The 15,943-nt window shown below is 43.7% G+C and overlaps 1 protein-coding gene across 1 annotated transcript in view; it reads left to right on the forward strand.

Annotated features, from left to right (window-relative positions):
• The first annotated feature begins 331 nt into the window (after positions 1 to 331).
• Positions 332 to 15,943, forward strand: part of LOC311220880 (activated RNA polymerase II transcriptional coactivator p15-like) — a 43,128-nt gene continuing 27,516 nt past the window's right edge. Inside the window, exons 1-3 of the mRNA XM_084304513.1 lie at positions 332 to 388; positions 2,310 to 2,382; positions 3,841 to 3,960. Of these exons, the coding sequence (XP_084160639.1) occupies positions 2,311 to 2,382; positions 3,841 to 3,960 (192 nt within the window). The 5' untranslated portion in view covers positions 332 to 388; position 2,310. The remainder of the gene's footprint in view (positions 389 to 2,309; positions 2,383 to 3,840; positions 3,961 to 15,943) is intronic.

Genomic DNA, 15,943 nt, shown 5'->3' on the forward strand with positions numbered 1-15,943 from the left:
GGGGAGGAAAACGAAGCACACACTGCTGCGAAAAAGGGGAAGCGACACTTTCCTAGACAGCGCCTCAGGTGACGCCTGGGGCTGCAGTCTCAGCATGCAAAGCACGCGCGGTGGCGTCCCCTCAGGCGCGAGTGCTGGAGAACTCGAATAACAGCCACGACAAACAGCTGTTTGCACAACCAATGGGCCCCTCACAGCCGAATTCCTTTTTACACACCTAACGTAAGGCTCCCACCACAGAAGAAAAGGCGAGAGACAAGCGGTCGCGTCCCCTTTAAACACCTCCTCCTCTTCCCCTTTTCACGTGGTACACGGCAAGGGTGTGGATTTCACAGTGCGTCACTTCCGTTCTTCTAGTGGTACAGTGGACCTCCGCGTGGAGAAGGATGTGAGTTTTAGGCTTTCCTCTTTTGCGTTGCTGGGTCTGTTGTCGTTTTATCTGTTTTGTCTTCTGATATCTGTCTGCTAAGAGTTCGATGCCTCCTGGGCGGCGCGCTGAGGTAGCCCTGTGTTGGGGCTTTCTTCTTCTTTCCTCAAGTGTCTGCTGCACCCCGTGGGAGGGATGCCCCACTGGGGAGTGGGCTGGGGGTGGGAGGAGGAACCGCTATTGAGGAGAAGTCCTCGCGTTGGGGGGGGGGGGGGGGGGGGAGGGGGGAGGAGGGGCAATGAGGTCTTGAGCGAGGGAAAAAATGGTGGCAAGGAGCTACTCGGACTCCGTTCCTACTGTGCCGGAGTCGCAGTCTGCCTATAGACGGTTCCCAACTGCTCCCCTCCCCACTACTTTTTTTTTTTTTTTTTTTTTTCTTTTTTTTTTGGGGTGGGGAGGGGGAACGGGGGTCGACAGGATGATATGGAACTCTTTCTCCTGTTTTTCGCTGCTGCCCTCTTTCTGCTGTCTTGCCATAAGAGGACCTGGGCGGCCTTGCCCGCGACTCCTATCTGGGCCCTCGTCACTTGCCCTGGTGGGGGGGGGAGGGAAGAAAGAGGAAGGGAGGAAAAATGGCGGCTGGGATCCGCCTACTGGTGTGCCCAGCTCCTCTTTCTCTTCTCTTCGTCCTCGTGTGGTCTGTCTTTCACTCTCTCAGGTGGTTCTGTCTCCTTGCCTCTCTGACTGCCAATCTCTCCTCAGGGAGTACCGCTACCCCCCCCTCCCCCCCCCCCCCCCATTTAACTTCAAATTTTTACCCCCCACCTTCCTCCTCGTTGGTGCTTTACTCATCCTAATGCAGGCTTCAGGGTTATTGTTTGTGGCTCCTGGCCCTAGCGTTATCGGTCTCCTCTTCAGCCTCTCGATTTCGATGTGGTTTACTGCTTGATTTTGCCTTGTCCCCCTTCCAGCTCTCCTTTGCTTCTCCAATCCTGCAGCATGGCTTGTTTTACTCCAGCATATGGTGTTTCGGTTCTTCAGTGTTACAGCTTCCGTCGTTGTTTTCCAAGCTATTATGACAGAATTTGCCCCACTTTAGAACCATATTGAGCCATTAGCATTGTTCAAACTCTGTTTTTACCTGTGCATGTGGTTTATTTCACCACTAGTTTGTTTAAAAACGCACATTTTCCTTTACTGAGATATGCTTCTCTAATACTTTCTTAGCCTTTCATAGCTTAAGTTTTATATTCAGTTTTTTTGTTAATGAATTGTTTTTTACTCTGAAGAAGAAAAATAAGCTGTTTTAACTTACTTGTCACAAAGAGTTTCTAGTAGCAGGCAAGATGTTCAACTGCTATATCTTACCACATTCGTTTTGCATAGTAAAGAAATGTAGAAACACCTGTCAGCATGCATTCAAGGAAAGCTGAATATCCACTTGTTGGCAATTTAACAGTAGAAATATTAATTGTAATGCTGTAGCTCATTGTAACTAAGGTTTTTTTTAGACTTGTATTATTGGTGGAAGTTTAGCTTAGTGCACGATTATATAGCTGTTGCTTGCCTATTCAACTAGGCAAAATCTTTGTGTAAGAATATAGATAATGCTTTGGCCTTAATAGCTTGTTTATGAATGTAGCATTGAGAAATCAAGTGAAGGATAGTAGTGTACCGTGTTCTTGGAAAGAAGTCCCTTTCTAAACAGTTTTGAAACTAAAACACTGCATTTAAGACAGTTGCAGAAAAAAAAAAAAAGGGAATAGGGAATGGTGCTTGAGATCACATGAACAGTGTGTATTAAGGCTTATATGAAAAGACAGGAAAGCTTAGGAGGGTTTTGAATAAAGTGATGATTTACAAACAGGTTTGAAGATTACTTTCTGGATGTAATGGGATGTACCTATTGTACAGTGTTCTCATGTTAGCTTTCTCTTTGTAGAATGCCTAAGTCAAAGGAACTTGTGTCTTCAAGCTCATCTGCCAGTGATTCAGATAGTGAAGCTGACAAAAAGGTGAAAATTACATGTGGTTTGTTACTATTGTAATAACTATTATGTGGCAAAGTACGTGTTGTTCAATGTGATTTATCAGACACGTGAAAAAAGATTAGGGCTTGAGTAGGTAAGGTTTTTGTCTTGTGGTAAACTTTTTTTAAGTTGCATTTTGCTTTATGCGATATTTTCCGCGTGGCATATCTAGCCATAAGCTTCGTAGACAGAAGGTTTTGGTATAAGCAGAAAATCTCCACCTGCCTACTTATCCCTGTACCACTTGCTCATAGGGTTTGTGTTCTTTTTCTTTTACTGTAATACTATCTGCTAGTTTCTTACTTAAAAGCTGGGCCAACCTGAGTGTCTTTGAGTCGATTAGTGTTTACATGTTAACTGTTTTTAAATGTGTAAATCAAGTGTTCCCACTTATTTTTAAGTTAATCTGTAAGTTTTTGTTGGTGTACCAGTCATTATGAACAAAAACTGAGTATAATAATGAATTACCTTTTTTAGAAATGCTAGGTGGTAATGGATACATTAGATCTTTTAATGTATATGAGAAGACAGTCTGCTTTACAGAATTGATTCAAATGAGATGTAGTTGCCATAAGCAAATTAGGTATTCTGTCAAATGCTAATATAAGAGAAAATAGGTGATGGTTTTGGTTTTTTTTTTGTTTTTTTTTTGTTTTTTTTTTTTGGTAGGGAAATGTATTCTTGAGAAGTTATACTCGAACTTTTTGCTTCAGTGGGTAATGAGGGTTCTTTTTCTTTGACAACCTCCTGTATGTGTTGCAACCATTCCTCTTTGAAAGAGGCTACCCATGATATGGTTCTAGCAGGTGAAACTAACTTTTGGTATTTCTGTATCACTGTTTTCTTGGTGTGAGGGAGGTGGACTGGGGGCGTATGTTTATCATGAATATTGATAGAAATGGTAACTTCATAGCATCTGCAAGTAATCTGATTTACAGTTGATACCATCTGAATATTTTGAAAACATTCATTATGCTATAGACAGAGATGGGACTCTGATAATAAAGGAAAAAAAGTTACCTAAATAGAGGTGACTTCCAGATCCTTTCTTTGTTATCTCATTGTTATTTTTTAGAAGTTGTTAGCTGTCCTGCATTTTTGTTGTTTTCAGAAGAAAAATGTGAAACTTCCATCAGATTATTTTTTTGATTTAAAAACTACTGAACTAATAATATTGCTGTGCAGAAAGAGTAGGCTTTTTTGAAATATGCTTTGATCTGACTCTCTTTAAAGCCAGAGTATTACAGATTTCACTGGGAGCAGAATTAGGCTCATTTGGAGATTTTTTTTTTGGAATTCCAGTCTAAATTGTACAGTATTGGAGGCCTGCTATCACAAAAGGAATGTGGTAGTGTGTAATAGTAGTTTGTAGCTTCTAATGGAAGCTTTTTTGTAACTAGTGGTTGAAAGCTATGGTTCATGCATTTCTATTCTTGCTTCAAGGCCAAGCGGAAAAAGCAAGCAGCTCCAGAAAAGCCTGTAAAGAAACAAAAGACGGGTGAAAGCTCGAAAGGTGCCGCTTCTTCTAAGCAAAGCAGTAACAAAGATGAGAATATGTTTCAGGTAAAATTGATGACTCTTAAATCCTGGTTAAAGTAGCATGTTACATCATATTCATACTGCTTCAAAGTTCATATTGACTATCTTGATAGCGTAGTGCCTAGTCTTCAGAAGCCTTGGTCAAAGGGGTATTATGGTGCTACTGTACAGATGAGGTACTCGGAAAAAGCTTTGTCAGGTTTCAGTAGAGAAAAAGAATCTGAGTTGTGGCAATTGATCTAGCTATCCCTCCTGGCTTTTGACCATGGTAACTCTCTAGGTAGTCATTTTGTCTGTAAATACAGTGCTCATCATGAATATATTGTAAATATTAAATCAGGGTAGTTTCTGGGTAGAAATATTTTCTGATCGGGGCTCTTGAAAGATAGGTTCTTGGAAACTGAAGCATGGATTCTTTATTTAAGTAGGTCAAGGACATCTTGATTCCGGTCTTATAATATGATGCCTTGGATTAGGGTTTGCTTGTTTATTTTGTGATGCAGATTTTTCTCATTGAACGTTGAAAGAGATTATAAGGTCATCTGAATGTAGATTTTTTTCAGTAGCAAGATGCATTTATGAGCTCAGGGCATGGTTCTTGGGGTTAGCAGTAGCTGTGCAAGAACTTATGTAGCTTTGAATCCCCTATTTTAGGGGAGTGGGTCAAGAGTTAAATGTTTGTACCTAGGTGGCTTGATAAAGGCAGGGGATAGGAAAAACTTAATCAGTGTATCTAAGAACTTTTAGGTTTGTGGAAGGATGTCTAATAAGATGATTCCGATATTTGGTAAGGCAAAAGAAATGGCTTTGGGCTGTAGCTGTGCAAAGAAATATGGCAAAACATATTTTCAAGAGATAAGGCCTGCATGATTATATGATACAGGGCAGTTTACTCTTAATGTTATCGGTCCTTACTTGTTTAGTTAGAGGGAGGGCTTTGATTGAAGACACTGTTAATGGCTGTACTAGACCGCTAGTTGGACCTAAGCCATCAGTGTTCTTTGGTCTCTGCCTGCCTTTTAGTTACTCAGCAGCAAATATATATTAGATTGCTTTTTCTGTTATGTGAGCCATTGTGGTTTTTTTATGCTACATCAGCTTAATGTACCTTAACTGAGGTGCAACTGTTTTGTGTGTAGGAGTGGCAGCTAATAATGTGAAACTGAGTGACTTAATGTTCTAAACCTCAGACTGTTCTAGAAGTATACAGTTTCCCTTAACGTAGAGCTCTGCTGTATTCAGAAGATTCAGCATTTTTGTCGATATTTAGTCTTTTTTTTTTTTTTTTAAAGTTGGTGTAACTATTCTTGAAACTCATTAAGAACAGAATTAATCTAAGTAATAGGGAATTATTTCAGTATGAGACCAAGTGTATTTTATTTACACATCTTGGCCTTTTTAAGCTTTATAGGTAGTCTAGTATACTTTGAAATTTGTTAAAGAGGTTTGGGCAGAAGTGGAGTGCAGAAATTCATTTTGCTTCAGTTTCTGATATTGCTAGAGGTCCTAAAGAGAAGTGTTATTCATGTTAATGTGGAAGGGTTTAGTGTTCGTGCATTAGATTCCCATCTGTGGCTTCAAGCCCATGTAAGCTCTGCATTGCGTGCTTTGGTTAGTTTGACAAATCCTGTCATCTACCTATGTCTGATTTGGGTAAGGTTTGTTAATGCTGTCTAGATACAGTATGACTGTTCAGAACGGAGCCGCATAACGCAAGGCATTTCACAGAATTTATTTGCATTTGTGTGAAAAGAACTCTGCCCACACTGTACCTCTTTTTATAAAGTTATATCTGCTTTTTGACTTGTGAGAAATAAGTTCGTCAGCTTCATGGTGTAATGTCTTTACCTACCATAAGTTCCTGAAAATAAATAATAAGCTTGTGATGCTCTCTAGAGGTGATTGATCATAGAAATGATGAATAGTGTTGTATCGGTAACCACCTCAGTTCCAGAATTCATGTTCTAAACCAATTTGTCCTGCAGAGCTCAGCTGTTTACAGAACTTTGCGTTCTAGGGATTTATTATCTTCCTGTACTTATGCTATACATGTGGTTATCAGCTAAGATAGACTGACTTTTTATTTTGCAATTTCTGCTTTTACAGTGTATATGCAGTTTTAAAAGAAACTGGCAATTAGAGGGGAAAATGTAGGTAAAAAATACTTGCTGAAACTCATGTAGGAAGTCAGTTGTATATCTTTGAAAGTAACCTAGGCACAGTTCAGTGCATTTTATTTTAGGGAATGGAAACCTGAAAATAGTTTTTTGGACTTAATTCAGTAGAATAGTGTATCTGAAGAGCTGTGATATCTAATAAAAACATGTGAGCTTGTGTATTAAGGTTGAACAGCATTAACTTCCCTGCTTTAAAGCAATACAACCCTTGGAATGCTACTGTGATTATAGTGATAGAAAGGTGTCTTAGTCCAGTGAAGTTATTCTAGCACTATCAGCTGCTGTGTGTGGGAAAAACATTGTTCAGAAATGACTCAGTACCAGAATTACAGGTATCTGGACCTTAAGAAAAATCAATTTACTTGGGTATATCTAATCTTGATTTTTTTTTTAAATATTTGTTGTTAATTGGAACTGTATGTTAGATACCAGTGTTAAAGCTTTTATCAGTGACAACTGTTTTGTATAGAGTTCAACTAAACATTCTGAATTTAATGTGAGCATTCAGATGAAATGTAGACAGGCGTAAAATCTAAGAATTTCAGCACTTTCATTTGGAACTGTTTCCAGTTAAGGTAAACTTACTGACTAAATAATATGTATTTTATGTTCTTGCACCCGTGTCTTACTGTAGTTGAATTACGATATGTAGTCTCTATATTTAAAATCCTAAATCATGTGACTGTGATTGCATCTCTAATTTGCTATATTGTATTTTATTTCTTAGAGCAAATCTTGAATTACTTGGCAACGCACTGATAGCATTTGATTAAAGGCTTAAAAAGATGTTCTTGAGTAATACTTGAAGGGAAGGAGGTGTAGAAGTCACTTGAAGTTGGTGAAGCGTTATAGTATAAAACCAAGAAACTTTTTTTTTTTTTTTTAATGCAGGCTATTTAGGATATCCTTTGCCAGCAGAGCTGACAAATGTGGCCACATTACTAAGTTTAAGTCTGAAAGTACTTAGCTGCTCTGACAGCATAGCTTATTTTTGTGTTGTATTTGTTAGTGCTGTGGAAATAATAGTATTTTATGAGTGATTTATTAATTACGAATTGTAACCTCTCCTTCATTTTGAAGGATACCTTGAAGTAAGAAAAAATGCTTCATGCTTACAGTATCTAAAGATACTTCAATTGTTTTAAAAATTTTGGAGTTAATTTAACATGGTCTGCAAAAAAAGAAAAATGTCTTCAACTGAACATAAAGCACACTTGTTTACACCTATTTTATGAAGTAACAGCTTAGACTTAAACATCTGTGGATGATTTTAATTAGTTTAAGAGTTCATGTTTTCTGGTCTTACTTAAAGCTAGTAAGATGTTTTTGATCCCATGTTAAATTGTCAGTGCAAAATGCATCTATTAAGGAAAATTAATATTCTTAATAAAGCTTTTTTACCACCTTGTTTTTAAAATTGCTTGCTTTAGGATGTGGTGGTGGTTTTACTCAGGTGGGCAGCTGAGTTCCACCATGGCTGTGCTCTCACTCCCCCTCCTCAAAGGGGAAGGGGGAGAAGATATGATGCAAAGGGCTCGAGGGTTGAAATAAAGACAGGGAGATCACTCAACAATTATTGTGATGGGCAAAACGGACTCAGAGTAGGGAGATAGTAATAGGCAATAAATCTTACTAACAAGTTAGAGAAGGGAGAAACAAAGGAAAGAAACCAAAAATGCCTTCCTCTTCCACCTCCTCCCCCTTGAGTGGCACAGGGGAATGGGGGCTGTTTTCAGCACTTTGTCTCTGCTGCTCCTTCTCGATCACTCTCGTCCCCTAGGCCATGGGGTCCCACCCACAGGGTGCAATCCTTCCTGAACTGATCCTGCGTGGGCTTCCCACAGGCAGTAGCTCTTCCAGAACTGTTCCAGGTATGGGTCTGTACCACGGGGTCCGTCCATCAGGAGCAAACTGCTCCAACCTGGGTCCCCCATGGGCAGCAGCTGCTGACAGGTCACCTGCTACTGCGTGGGCTCCTCTCCATGGGCTACAGGTCTGGCATGGAATATGCTTGGGCAGGGGTCCTCCACAGGCTGCAGCCTCTTTCAGGGCAGGTCCACCTGCTCCACTGTGGTCTCCTCCACAGGCTGCAGTGTGGAACCCTGCTCCACCGTGGTACTCCATGGGCTGCAGGGGGACAGCCTGCTTCACCATGGTCCACAGAAGTACACAGGGGACTTCTGCTCCGGTGCCTGGAGCACCTCTCCCTCTCCTTCTTCACTGACCTTGGCGCCTGCAAGGCTGTTTCTCACTTTCCCAGCTGTGGAGTCGCAGCAGTTTTTTTCCCCTTTCTTAAATATGCTCTCACAGAGGTGCAAAAAACATTGCTTATTGGCTCTGCTCTGGCCAGCAGTGGGGTCCTTATTTAACATTGGGCAGCTTCTGGATTCTTCTCACAGAAGCCACCCCTATGGTCCCCCTCACTACCAAAACCTTGCCACGTAAACCCACTACAGATGTGTTCATTCTTTAGAAACTGTATACAGAAAGTACATACAGAACTCTAAGCATTTTTAAATTAATTGTGTTGTTTTTATTACATAACTTCTGCTTCTCAAATTCACACCAATGTCTGATGTGAGTATATGTATTTTCAAATGTGGGGAAAATTTAATAATCCTAAATATGTAGTGTGGTAAAAACATGCTATACTTCCACTTCTGCTCTCCACCCTCAAAAAAAAAACAGGCCTCATTCAGTTAAGTTGTGGTACAGAAATTCCCAAAGTATCATTTTTAACAATTTCATGCCATGGCATGTGCTGGTAAACTGAAAGTTTTGGTTTTGGAACATCTGGTTACAGTGAGAAATTTTTAACCACTTTCCATTGAAGTATCAAGATGATTTGAGAACAGGTGTGGGGCCACTTGGTGGTTTCCTTTCATTTTCCATCTGTATTTTCTTTTTTTAAACAAACCAACCAAACACCATTAAGACCCCTCTAGGAATTGTGCTTTTCTTGTGTGAATATCTAATTTTTTTTTTTTTTTGTAGATAGGAAATGTACTAATAGACAATAGAACTCAATCTTTCTTTATGGCTGTCTTTGGTAGTTATAATACAGGCAACAAAAGTAAATTGCAGGGTGTGGTAGTCTGGGTGTGATGCTGCCACTGCTGTTTTCCAGTGGTGGTTGTAACCTGCCTGTGAAGAGCCCAGCCATGGTATCCACTAGGCAGAAAGCCGTGGCCTCTGCATCCCTTGCAGCCTCTCCAGCCATGGCTACTCATGTGGCTACCCAGGCGGAGGTCTTGGGGAAACATGCGGCCCTCCAGGTCTTGGGCTGTAGAGTGTGCCCGAGTATTGTCAGTGTCTGACAGCAGCAGTGGGTATGCCTGTGGGAGATGTGCCCAGGTTGAAGAATTGCTCAGCCTGGTGGCGGAGGTTCGGGAGGAGGTGAGTAGGATGAGGAGCATCAGGGAATCGGAGAGGGAAATTGACTGGTGGAAGCATACTCTACCCTCTCTGAGACAGATGCATGAGCCAGCCACCACACAAGAAACAGAAGTTCCCCCTTCCCACCAGGCAATAGGAGGAGACCTAGGACAAGGGGGGGGAATGGAAGCAGCTTTCTGCTTGGGATGGTAGGCGAGCCTTCTCCCTGCCTACTTCACCTTTCCATCTACCCTTACATAACAGGTATGAGGCTCTAGAGCTTGACAGTCAAAACAATGATGTAGATGAAAGCCCATCCCGGTTGGAAGGGGTGTCTAAGGCAAGGCAACCTACCCCCTGCATTGCTACATCTTCTATCAAGAAAGAAAACAGAGTTACTGTCATAGGGGGCTTGCTTCTGAAAGGGATAGAGGGCCCGATATGTTGTCTGAACTCTTGCCACAGGGAAGTCTGCTGTTTCCCTGGGGCTCAGGTAAGAGACATTGCTAGGAAAGTCACTTGCCTGGTATGGCCCTCTGACTACTACCCACTACTGTTTTTTCAGGCTGGTAATGATGAGGTAGCAAGGGGAAGTCCAAGGGCAATCAAGAGGGACTTCAGGGCTGTGGGGTGACTGGTTAAAGGATCAAAGGTACCGGTTGCATTTGCCTCTGTCCTTCCGGTAGCAGGGATCAGTGTTGACAGGTAGACTCAGCTCATCAGTATGTGGCTCTGAGACTGATGTCACCAGCAGGGTTTGTTGATCACAGGAGGGTCTATGCGACACCAGGTCTGCTGCTGGCGTCAGATGGGATGCACCTCTCCTGGGGGGGGGGGGGGGGGAAGGATTTTTGCTCAGGAGTTAGCAGGGCTGATAGATAAGGCTTTAAACTAGAGTCTAAGGGGGAAAGGGATAAAACCAGGCCTACCAGTGATAAGTTAGGGGATGACATGCCAGAATAAGAGGGACTGTGTGCTAGTGAGATCCTTCAATCTGCTCCACTTGGTGCTGCGTACAATGAGGTGCATTTGGAGTGCTTCTACGCCAAGGCACGCAGCATCAGGAGATAAACTGGATGAGCTAGAAGTCTTGGCCCAGTCCCAGAGCAATGACATCATCGGCATAAACGAAACCTGGTGGGATGAGTCCTATGACTGGTGTGTTACAATAGATGGTTACAGGCTCCTCAGGAGGGATAGGCAGGGCAGGCGAGGTGAGGGAAGGTAGTGATGTACATGAAGGAGGGGCTGAACTGTGTGGAGCTTGCAGTTGGTGATAGCAAAGCTGAGAGACTCTGGATTAAGGGATAAACAAATAAAGGAGATGTCATTCTTGTCCAAGTGATCTGTAATAGACTCCCATGACACTGATGAATTATTCTTTGAGGAACTAAGAGAGACCTAGAGATCAACTGCCCTTGTCCTTATGGGGGACTTCAACTTGCCAGACATTAACTGGGAATATCACATGGCTGACACAAGCAGGTCCAGGAGGTTCCTAAGCACCTTGATGATAACTTCTTGGTGCAGGTGCTAAGGGAGTCAACTAGGAAAGGTGCCCTCCTTGATCTGTTGCTGGAGAACAGAGAGGGTCTTGGGGGGGACATGGCAATTGGCAGCCGTCTTGGTCTTAGTGACCATGAAGTGGTTGAGTTTAAAATTTTTGGTGACAGGAGGAAAACTGCCACCAAAACTTCAGCCTTGGATATGGGGAGAGCAGACTTCAGGCTACTAAGGGAAATAGTTAGCAAGGTCCCCTGGCTTTTGAAGGTGTTGGCATCCATCAGTGCTGGTCAGTCTTTAAGCACTGCCTCCTAAAAGCACAGGATCAGGCAATTCCAAAATATCAGAAGTCAAGCAGGTTGGGCAGAAGGCCAGCTTGGCTGACCAGGGATGATCTTCTTCAAGAGCTTAGGCAGAAAAAAAAAAAATATTATATGGCTGCTGGAAACAGGGTCAGGCAACATGGTAGGACCACAGGGACACTGTTCGCCTTAGTAGGGAGAAAATTTGTGTAGCCAAAGCCCTGTTAAAGTTGATGCTGGCCAGGTCTGTTGGAGACAATAAAGGGCTTTTTAAGATATGTAAACAGAAAAAGGAGGACCGGAGAAAATGTAGCTCCGCTACTTGATAGGGATGATCACCTCACAAACAAGGACATAGGCAAAGCAGAGACATTTAATGCCTTCTTTGCCTCTGTCTTCAATGCTGATGATGGGCTTTGGGACCCAGGGTGCCCTGAGCTGGAGGACCATGATGGTGGGAATGATAAACTCCCAACCGACCCTGAACGTGTATGGGATTTACTGCTCCACCTGGATCCATACAAGTCCATGGGTCTGGATGGGATTCATCCCAGGGTGCTTAAAGAGCTGGCTGATGTCATCGCGGGACCTCTCTCAATTATTTTTCAACAGTCTTGGGAATCTGAAGAGGTCCCAGTAGACTGGAAGCTGGCAAATGTGTTGTACCAATTTTCAAGAAGGGCAAGAAAGAAGACCCTAGCAATTACAGGCCTGTCAGTTTCACGTCAGTGCCTGGTAAAATTATGAAGAAGATGATTCTTGAAGTTATTGAAGCACACCTGGGGGACAATGCAGTCATTGGTCCCAGCCAACAAGGGTTCATGAGGGGTAGGTCCTGTTTGACTAACTTGATTTCTTTTTATAAGATCACCCATCTAGTCAACCAAGGGAAGCCAGTTGATGTAATCTTTTTGGATTTCAGTAAAGCTTTCAATGTGGTTTCCCATAGGATCCTACTGGACAAAATGTCTAGTATACAGCTAGACAAAAACATATGATGGGTGAGCAATTGGCTGATGGGTAGGACTCAAAGGGTTGTGGTAAATGGGGCTACATCAGGCTGGCAGCCAGTCACCAGTGGGGCCACCTAGGGCTCCATTTTAGGGCCAGTCCTCTTCAGTGTTTTTATATATGATTTGGATGTAGGACTGGAAGGGTGTGTTCAGTAAATTTGATGATACTAAACTGGGAGGAGCTGTTGACTCTGAGGGTGGAAAGGCCTTGCAGAGAGAGCTGGGTGATCACCAACCACATGAAGTTTAACAAGAGCAAGTACCAGATCCTCCACCTGAGATGGGGCAACCCTGTCTATACATACAGACTGGGTGATGAGATGCTGGAGAGCAGCCCTGCAGAGAAGGATCTGGGGGTTGTGGTTGATAGCAAGCTGAATATGAGCCAGCAGTGTGCCCTAGCAGCCAGGAGGGCCAACTGTATCCTGGGCTGCATCAAGCACAGCATTGCTAGTTGGTCGAGGGAAGTGATTGTTCCACTTCTACTCTGCGCTGGTATGGCCTCACCTCGAGTACTGTCTGCAGTTCTGGGCACCACAGTACAAAAAGGACATTAAACTGTTGGAGAGTGTCCGGAGGAGGGCTACAAAGATGGTGAAGGGCCTGGAGGGGAAAACACTTGAGGAGCAGCTGAGGGCACTAGGCCTCAGCTTTTCTTCTCCACAGCCTGGAAAAGAAAAGGCTGAGGGGAGACCTCTGGTCTACAGCTTCCTCACGAGGGGGAGTGGAGGGGCATCCTATCTCTTCTCTGTGGTGATCAGAGATAGGATGAGAGGGAATGGAGTCAAGCTGTAAACAGGGGAGGTTCAGGTTGGATATAAGGAAAAGCTCTTTACTGAGAGGGTTGTCGCACACTGGAACAGGCTCCGCAGGGATGTAGTCATGGCACCAAGCCTGTTGGAGTTCAAGAAGCGTTTGGACTGTGGGAATAGAAATGTTGTTTTTGCAGAGTTACATTGTTCAGAGGAAAGGAATGTGGTATTGAGATATGCTTGCAGTGATAAGAAAGCTTGGCAGACCACCTTGTAAAACGTAGACAACCAGAATCCTTAGAGCAATTAGGCGGAAATCACTGTGTAAGAAACATTACCACCTCAAAGAGTATAAAAGTCAAAATAAACTTGAAATTTAACAGGCTGGCAACTGAAAGCCATGTCTTGTCTGTGGAGCATTGGATAGGTTGTGAACCTGGATTACCCACTGAGTGGGGAAACGGGGGAGGGTTCTGTCATCAAAAAGTATATAAACCATGTTTTGGAACTAGTAGGCAGGCTCTCCTGCTCGTGGGGCACCTGCCATTGCAATCGCAAATAAATTACTACTTCACTGAGATCTTTGCCTGAGCCTAAGTTATTGGCTACAGAGTGTTTCTCACAATTTGGGGGCTCGTTCGGGATCCAGTCACCTACTGGGGAGCTCCACCGCCGCAGCAGCAGGAAGGCATGCCCCACTGATCTCAGCGGTCCTGTGCATCGACGGTGGCGGTTCTGCGGAAAACTGACAGAGGGCCCGAGACTGGTTAAAGAGGCAGGATCCGTGAAGTAGTGGGGAAAGGAAGAAGGTAGGCACTCTGGGTTTTAAGAATTGATCCATTAACTCTGTGTACAGACCAAGGTAAGAAGTATTAAGTATTGCCTTGGGGGTTGGGTGAGACTATGTGTGATGTGTGATTGAGATGTACTTTTGTATGAAGTGAGCGTGGAGTCCTGATCCGCAGTTCTGTAGCTCCATGAGGGGCGTGGCTGGAGACAGACGAAGCATGAGGTACGGGAGAGAAAGGAAGTGTCTCGGGAAATTTGGTGTACAGCAAATCCTTGCACAGGGAAGTGCTTGGCAGTACACCAGGGAATCTGGTAAACTCATAGGTGTGCGGTATCCCTTGCATGGTAAAGTGCCTGGCAGTACACCCACATTTTCCGGAATCGGAACATTAGTGTGTGGTACCCTGCAGGAGGGAAAATTCTGTAGCAGCACCCTGACAAGAACTAGGAAAAAGGGGAAATATGAGTTTCAGGGGACAGTAAGATATCCCTGGGGGAATGCCTACTGACTGTCCTTTAGAAAGAATGCTGAGAAACTGGAAGAATAACCGCAAAACTAAGGAAAAACATAGGAAGAATATGGTTAAATATTGTGTATCGGTCTGGACAAAAGAAACAGTTAAATGAACTGCAGTATTTTGGCCAAAATACAGGTCTGAGAGAGATTGGATATGTCAGGCCTTAAATTTGTATGTTAATGTGGTGGTTTTACTCAGGTGGGCAGCTGAGCTCCACCACAACTGCTCTCTCACTCCCCCTCTCCTCAAAGAGGAAGGGGGAGAAAATACAACACAGAGAACTCGAGGTTTGAGATGAGAAAGGTTTAATTAAAGGGAAAGGGAATGGGGAGGAAAAAAGAAACCACAGAAACAATAAGTCCACGCGGAAGCACAGAGAGAGGGGAAAAAAAATTATTCTCTACTTCCCATCAACGAGCGATGTTTGGCCACGTCCTGGGAAGCAGGGCCTTAAAACGTGCAGTAGTTGTTCAGGAGGATCAGCCCCCTCCCCCACGAGAGCCCCCCTTTTTATTGCTGAGTGTGACATCAGGTGTTATGGGATATCCCTTTGGTTGGTTTAGGTCAGCTGCCCTGGCGATGTCCCCTCCCCATCACTTGCCCACCCCCAGCCTGCTGGCTCTTGGGGGCTTGGAAGGAGTCCTGATGCTGTGCCAGCACTAAGCAGCAATAGCCACAACACTGGAGTGATATCAGTGCTGTTCCAGCTACGAGTGCAGAGCACAGCACTGTGTGGGCTGCTGCAGGGAAAAGGTGACTCCAGCTCAGACAGACCCAACACAACTTCCACCCCTTATTCCATAACATTTGTGTCACAATCAGGTACAGTTTAGTATATAGATGTTCTCATCACCATTGTTTTCTGTCCATTGAAGCATTTATATGTCTGTACTTCCCTTTATTCCATAGGTCTTTTCCCAAAATGCTCATAAAAACTGTTGATGGTTTCAGCTTCATCTGTCAATGTGGTCACTCAGGGCAGGCGAAGTTGGTTTTCTTGACACCAGCACCAGCTTAGCTCACATCACTGTTGCACTTGCCCAGTTCCTTGCAAAGTTGACCTGTCGTTGGTTCTGCAGTGTCCTCCTACAACACATAACTTGGATGACAGATTAATTTTCTCCCACTGTTAAATCTCCTTGAGGCACACACTTGATATCCCCATCTTTCTGCATTACCCACCAGGTATACCCTGGTCCTTGGGCGAAGACAATCCCATGAGTGGGTTTGCCTTTTCCCTTGGCAGGGGCAACCCACGCCGTCTTCCCCATCCACTTTCCCACATGCACTACAGGGACTTTAGTTTCTCCCACAGTGTGTAGGGCTTTTGTTTCAGCAGGACCAGGACGGCTGTCAGACCCCTTGTTGTTAACTAGCCAAGTGGCCTCTGGTAGATTTATATCCCAATGTTTCCACATCCCAGCACCCAATGCTCGCAGCATAGTTTTTAACAGTCCATTGTACCTCTCAACCTTCCCAGAGGCTTGTGGGTGATAAGGGATGTGATACACCCATTCAATGCCATGTCTCTTGGCCCAGGAAGTGACCAAATTGTTTTGGAAGTTACTCCCATTGTCG

Source organism: Netta rufina (genome assembly GCF_964035555.1).
Source record: "Netta rufina genome assembly, chromosome: W".
NCBI lineage: Eukaryota > Metazoa > Chordata > Aves > Anseriformes > Anatidae > Netta > Netta rufina.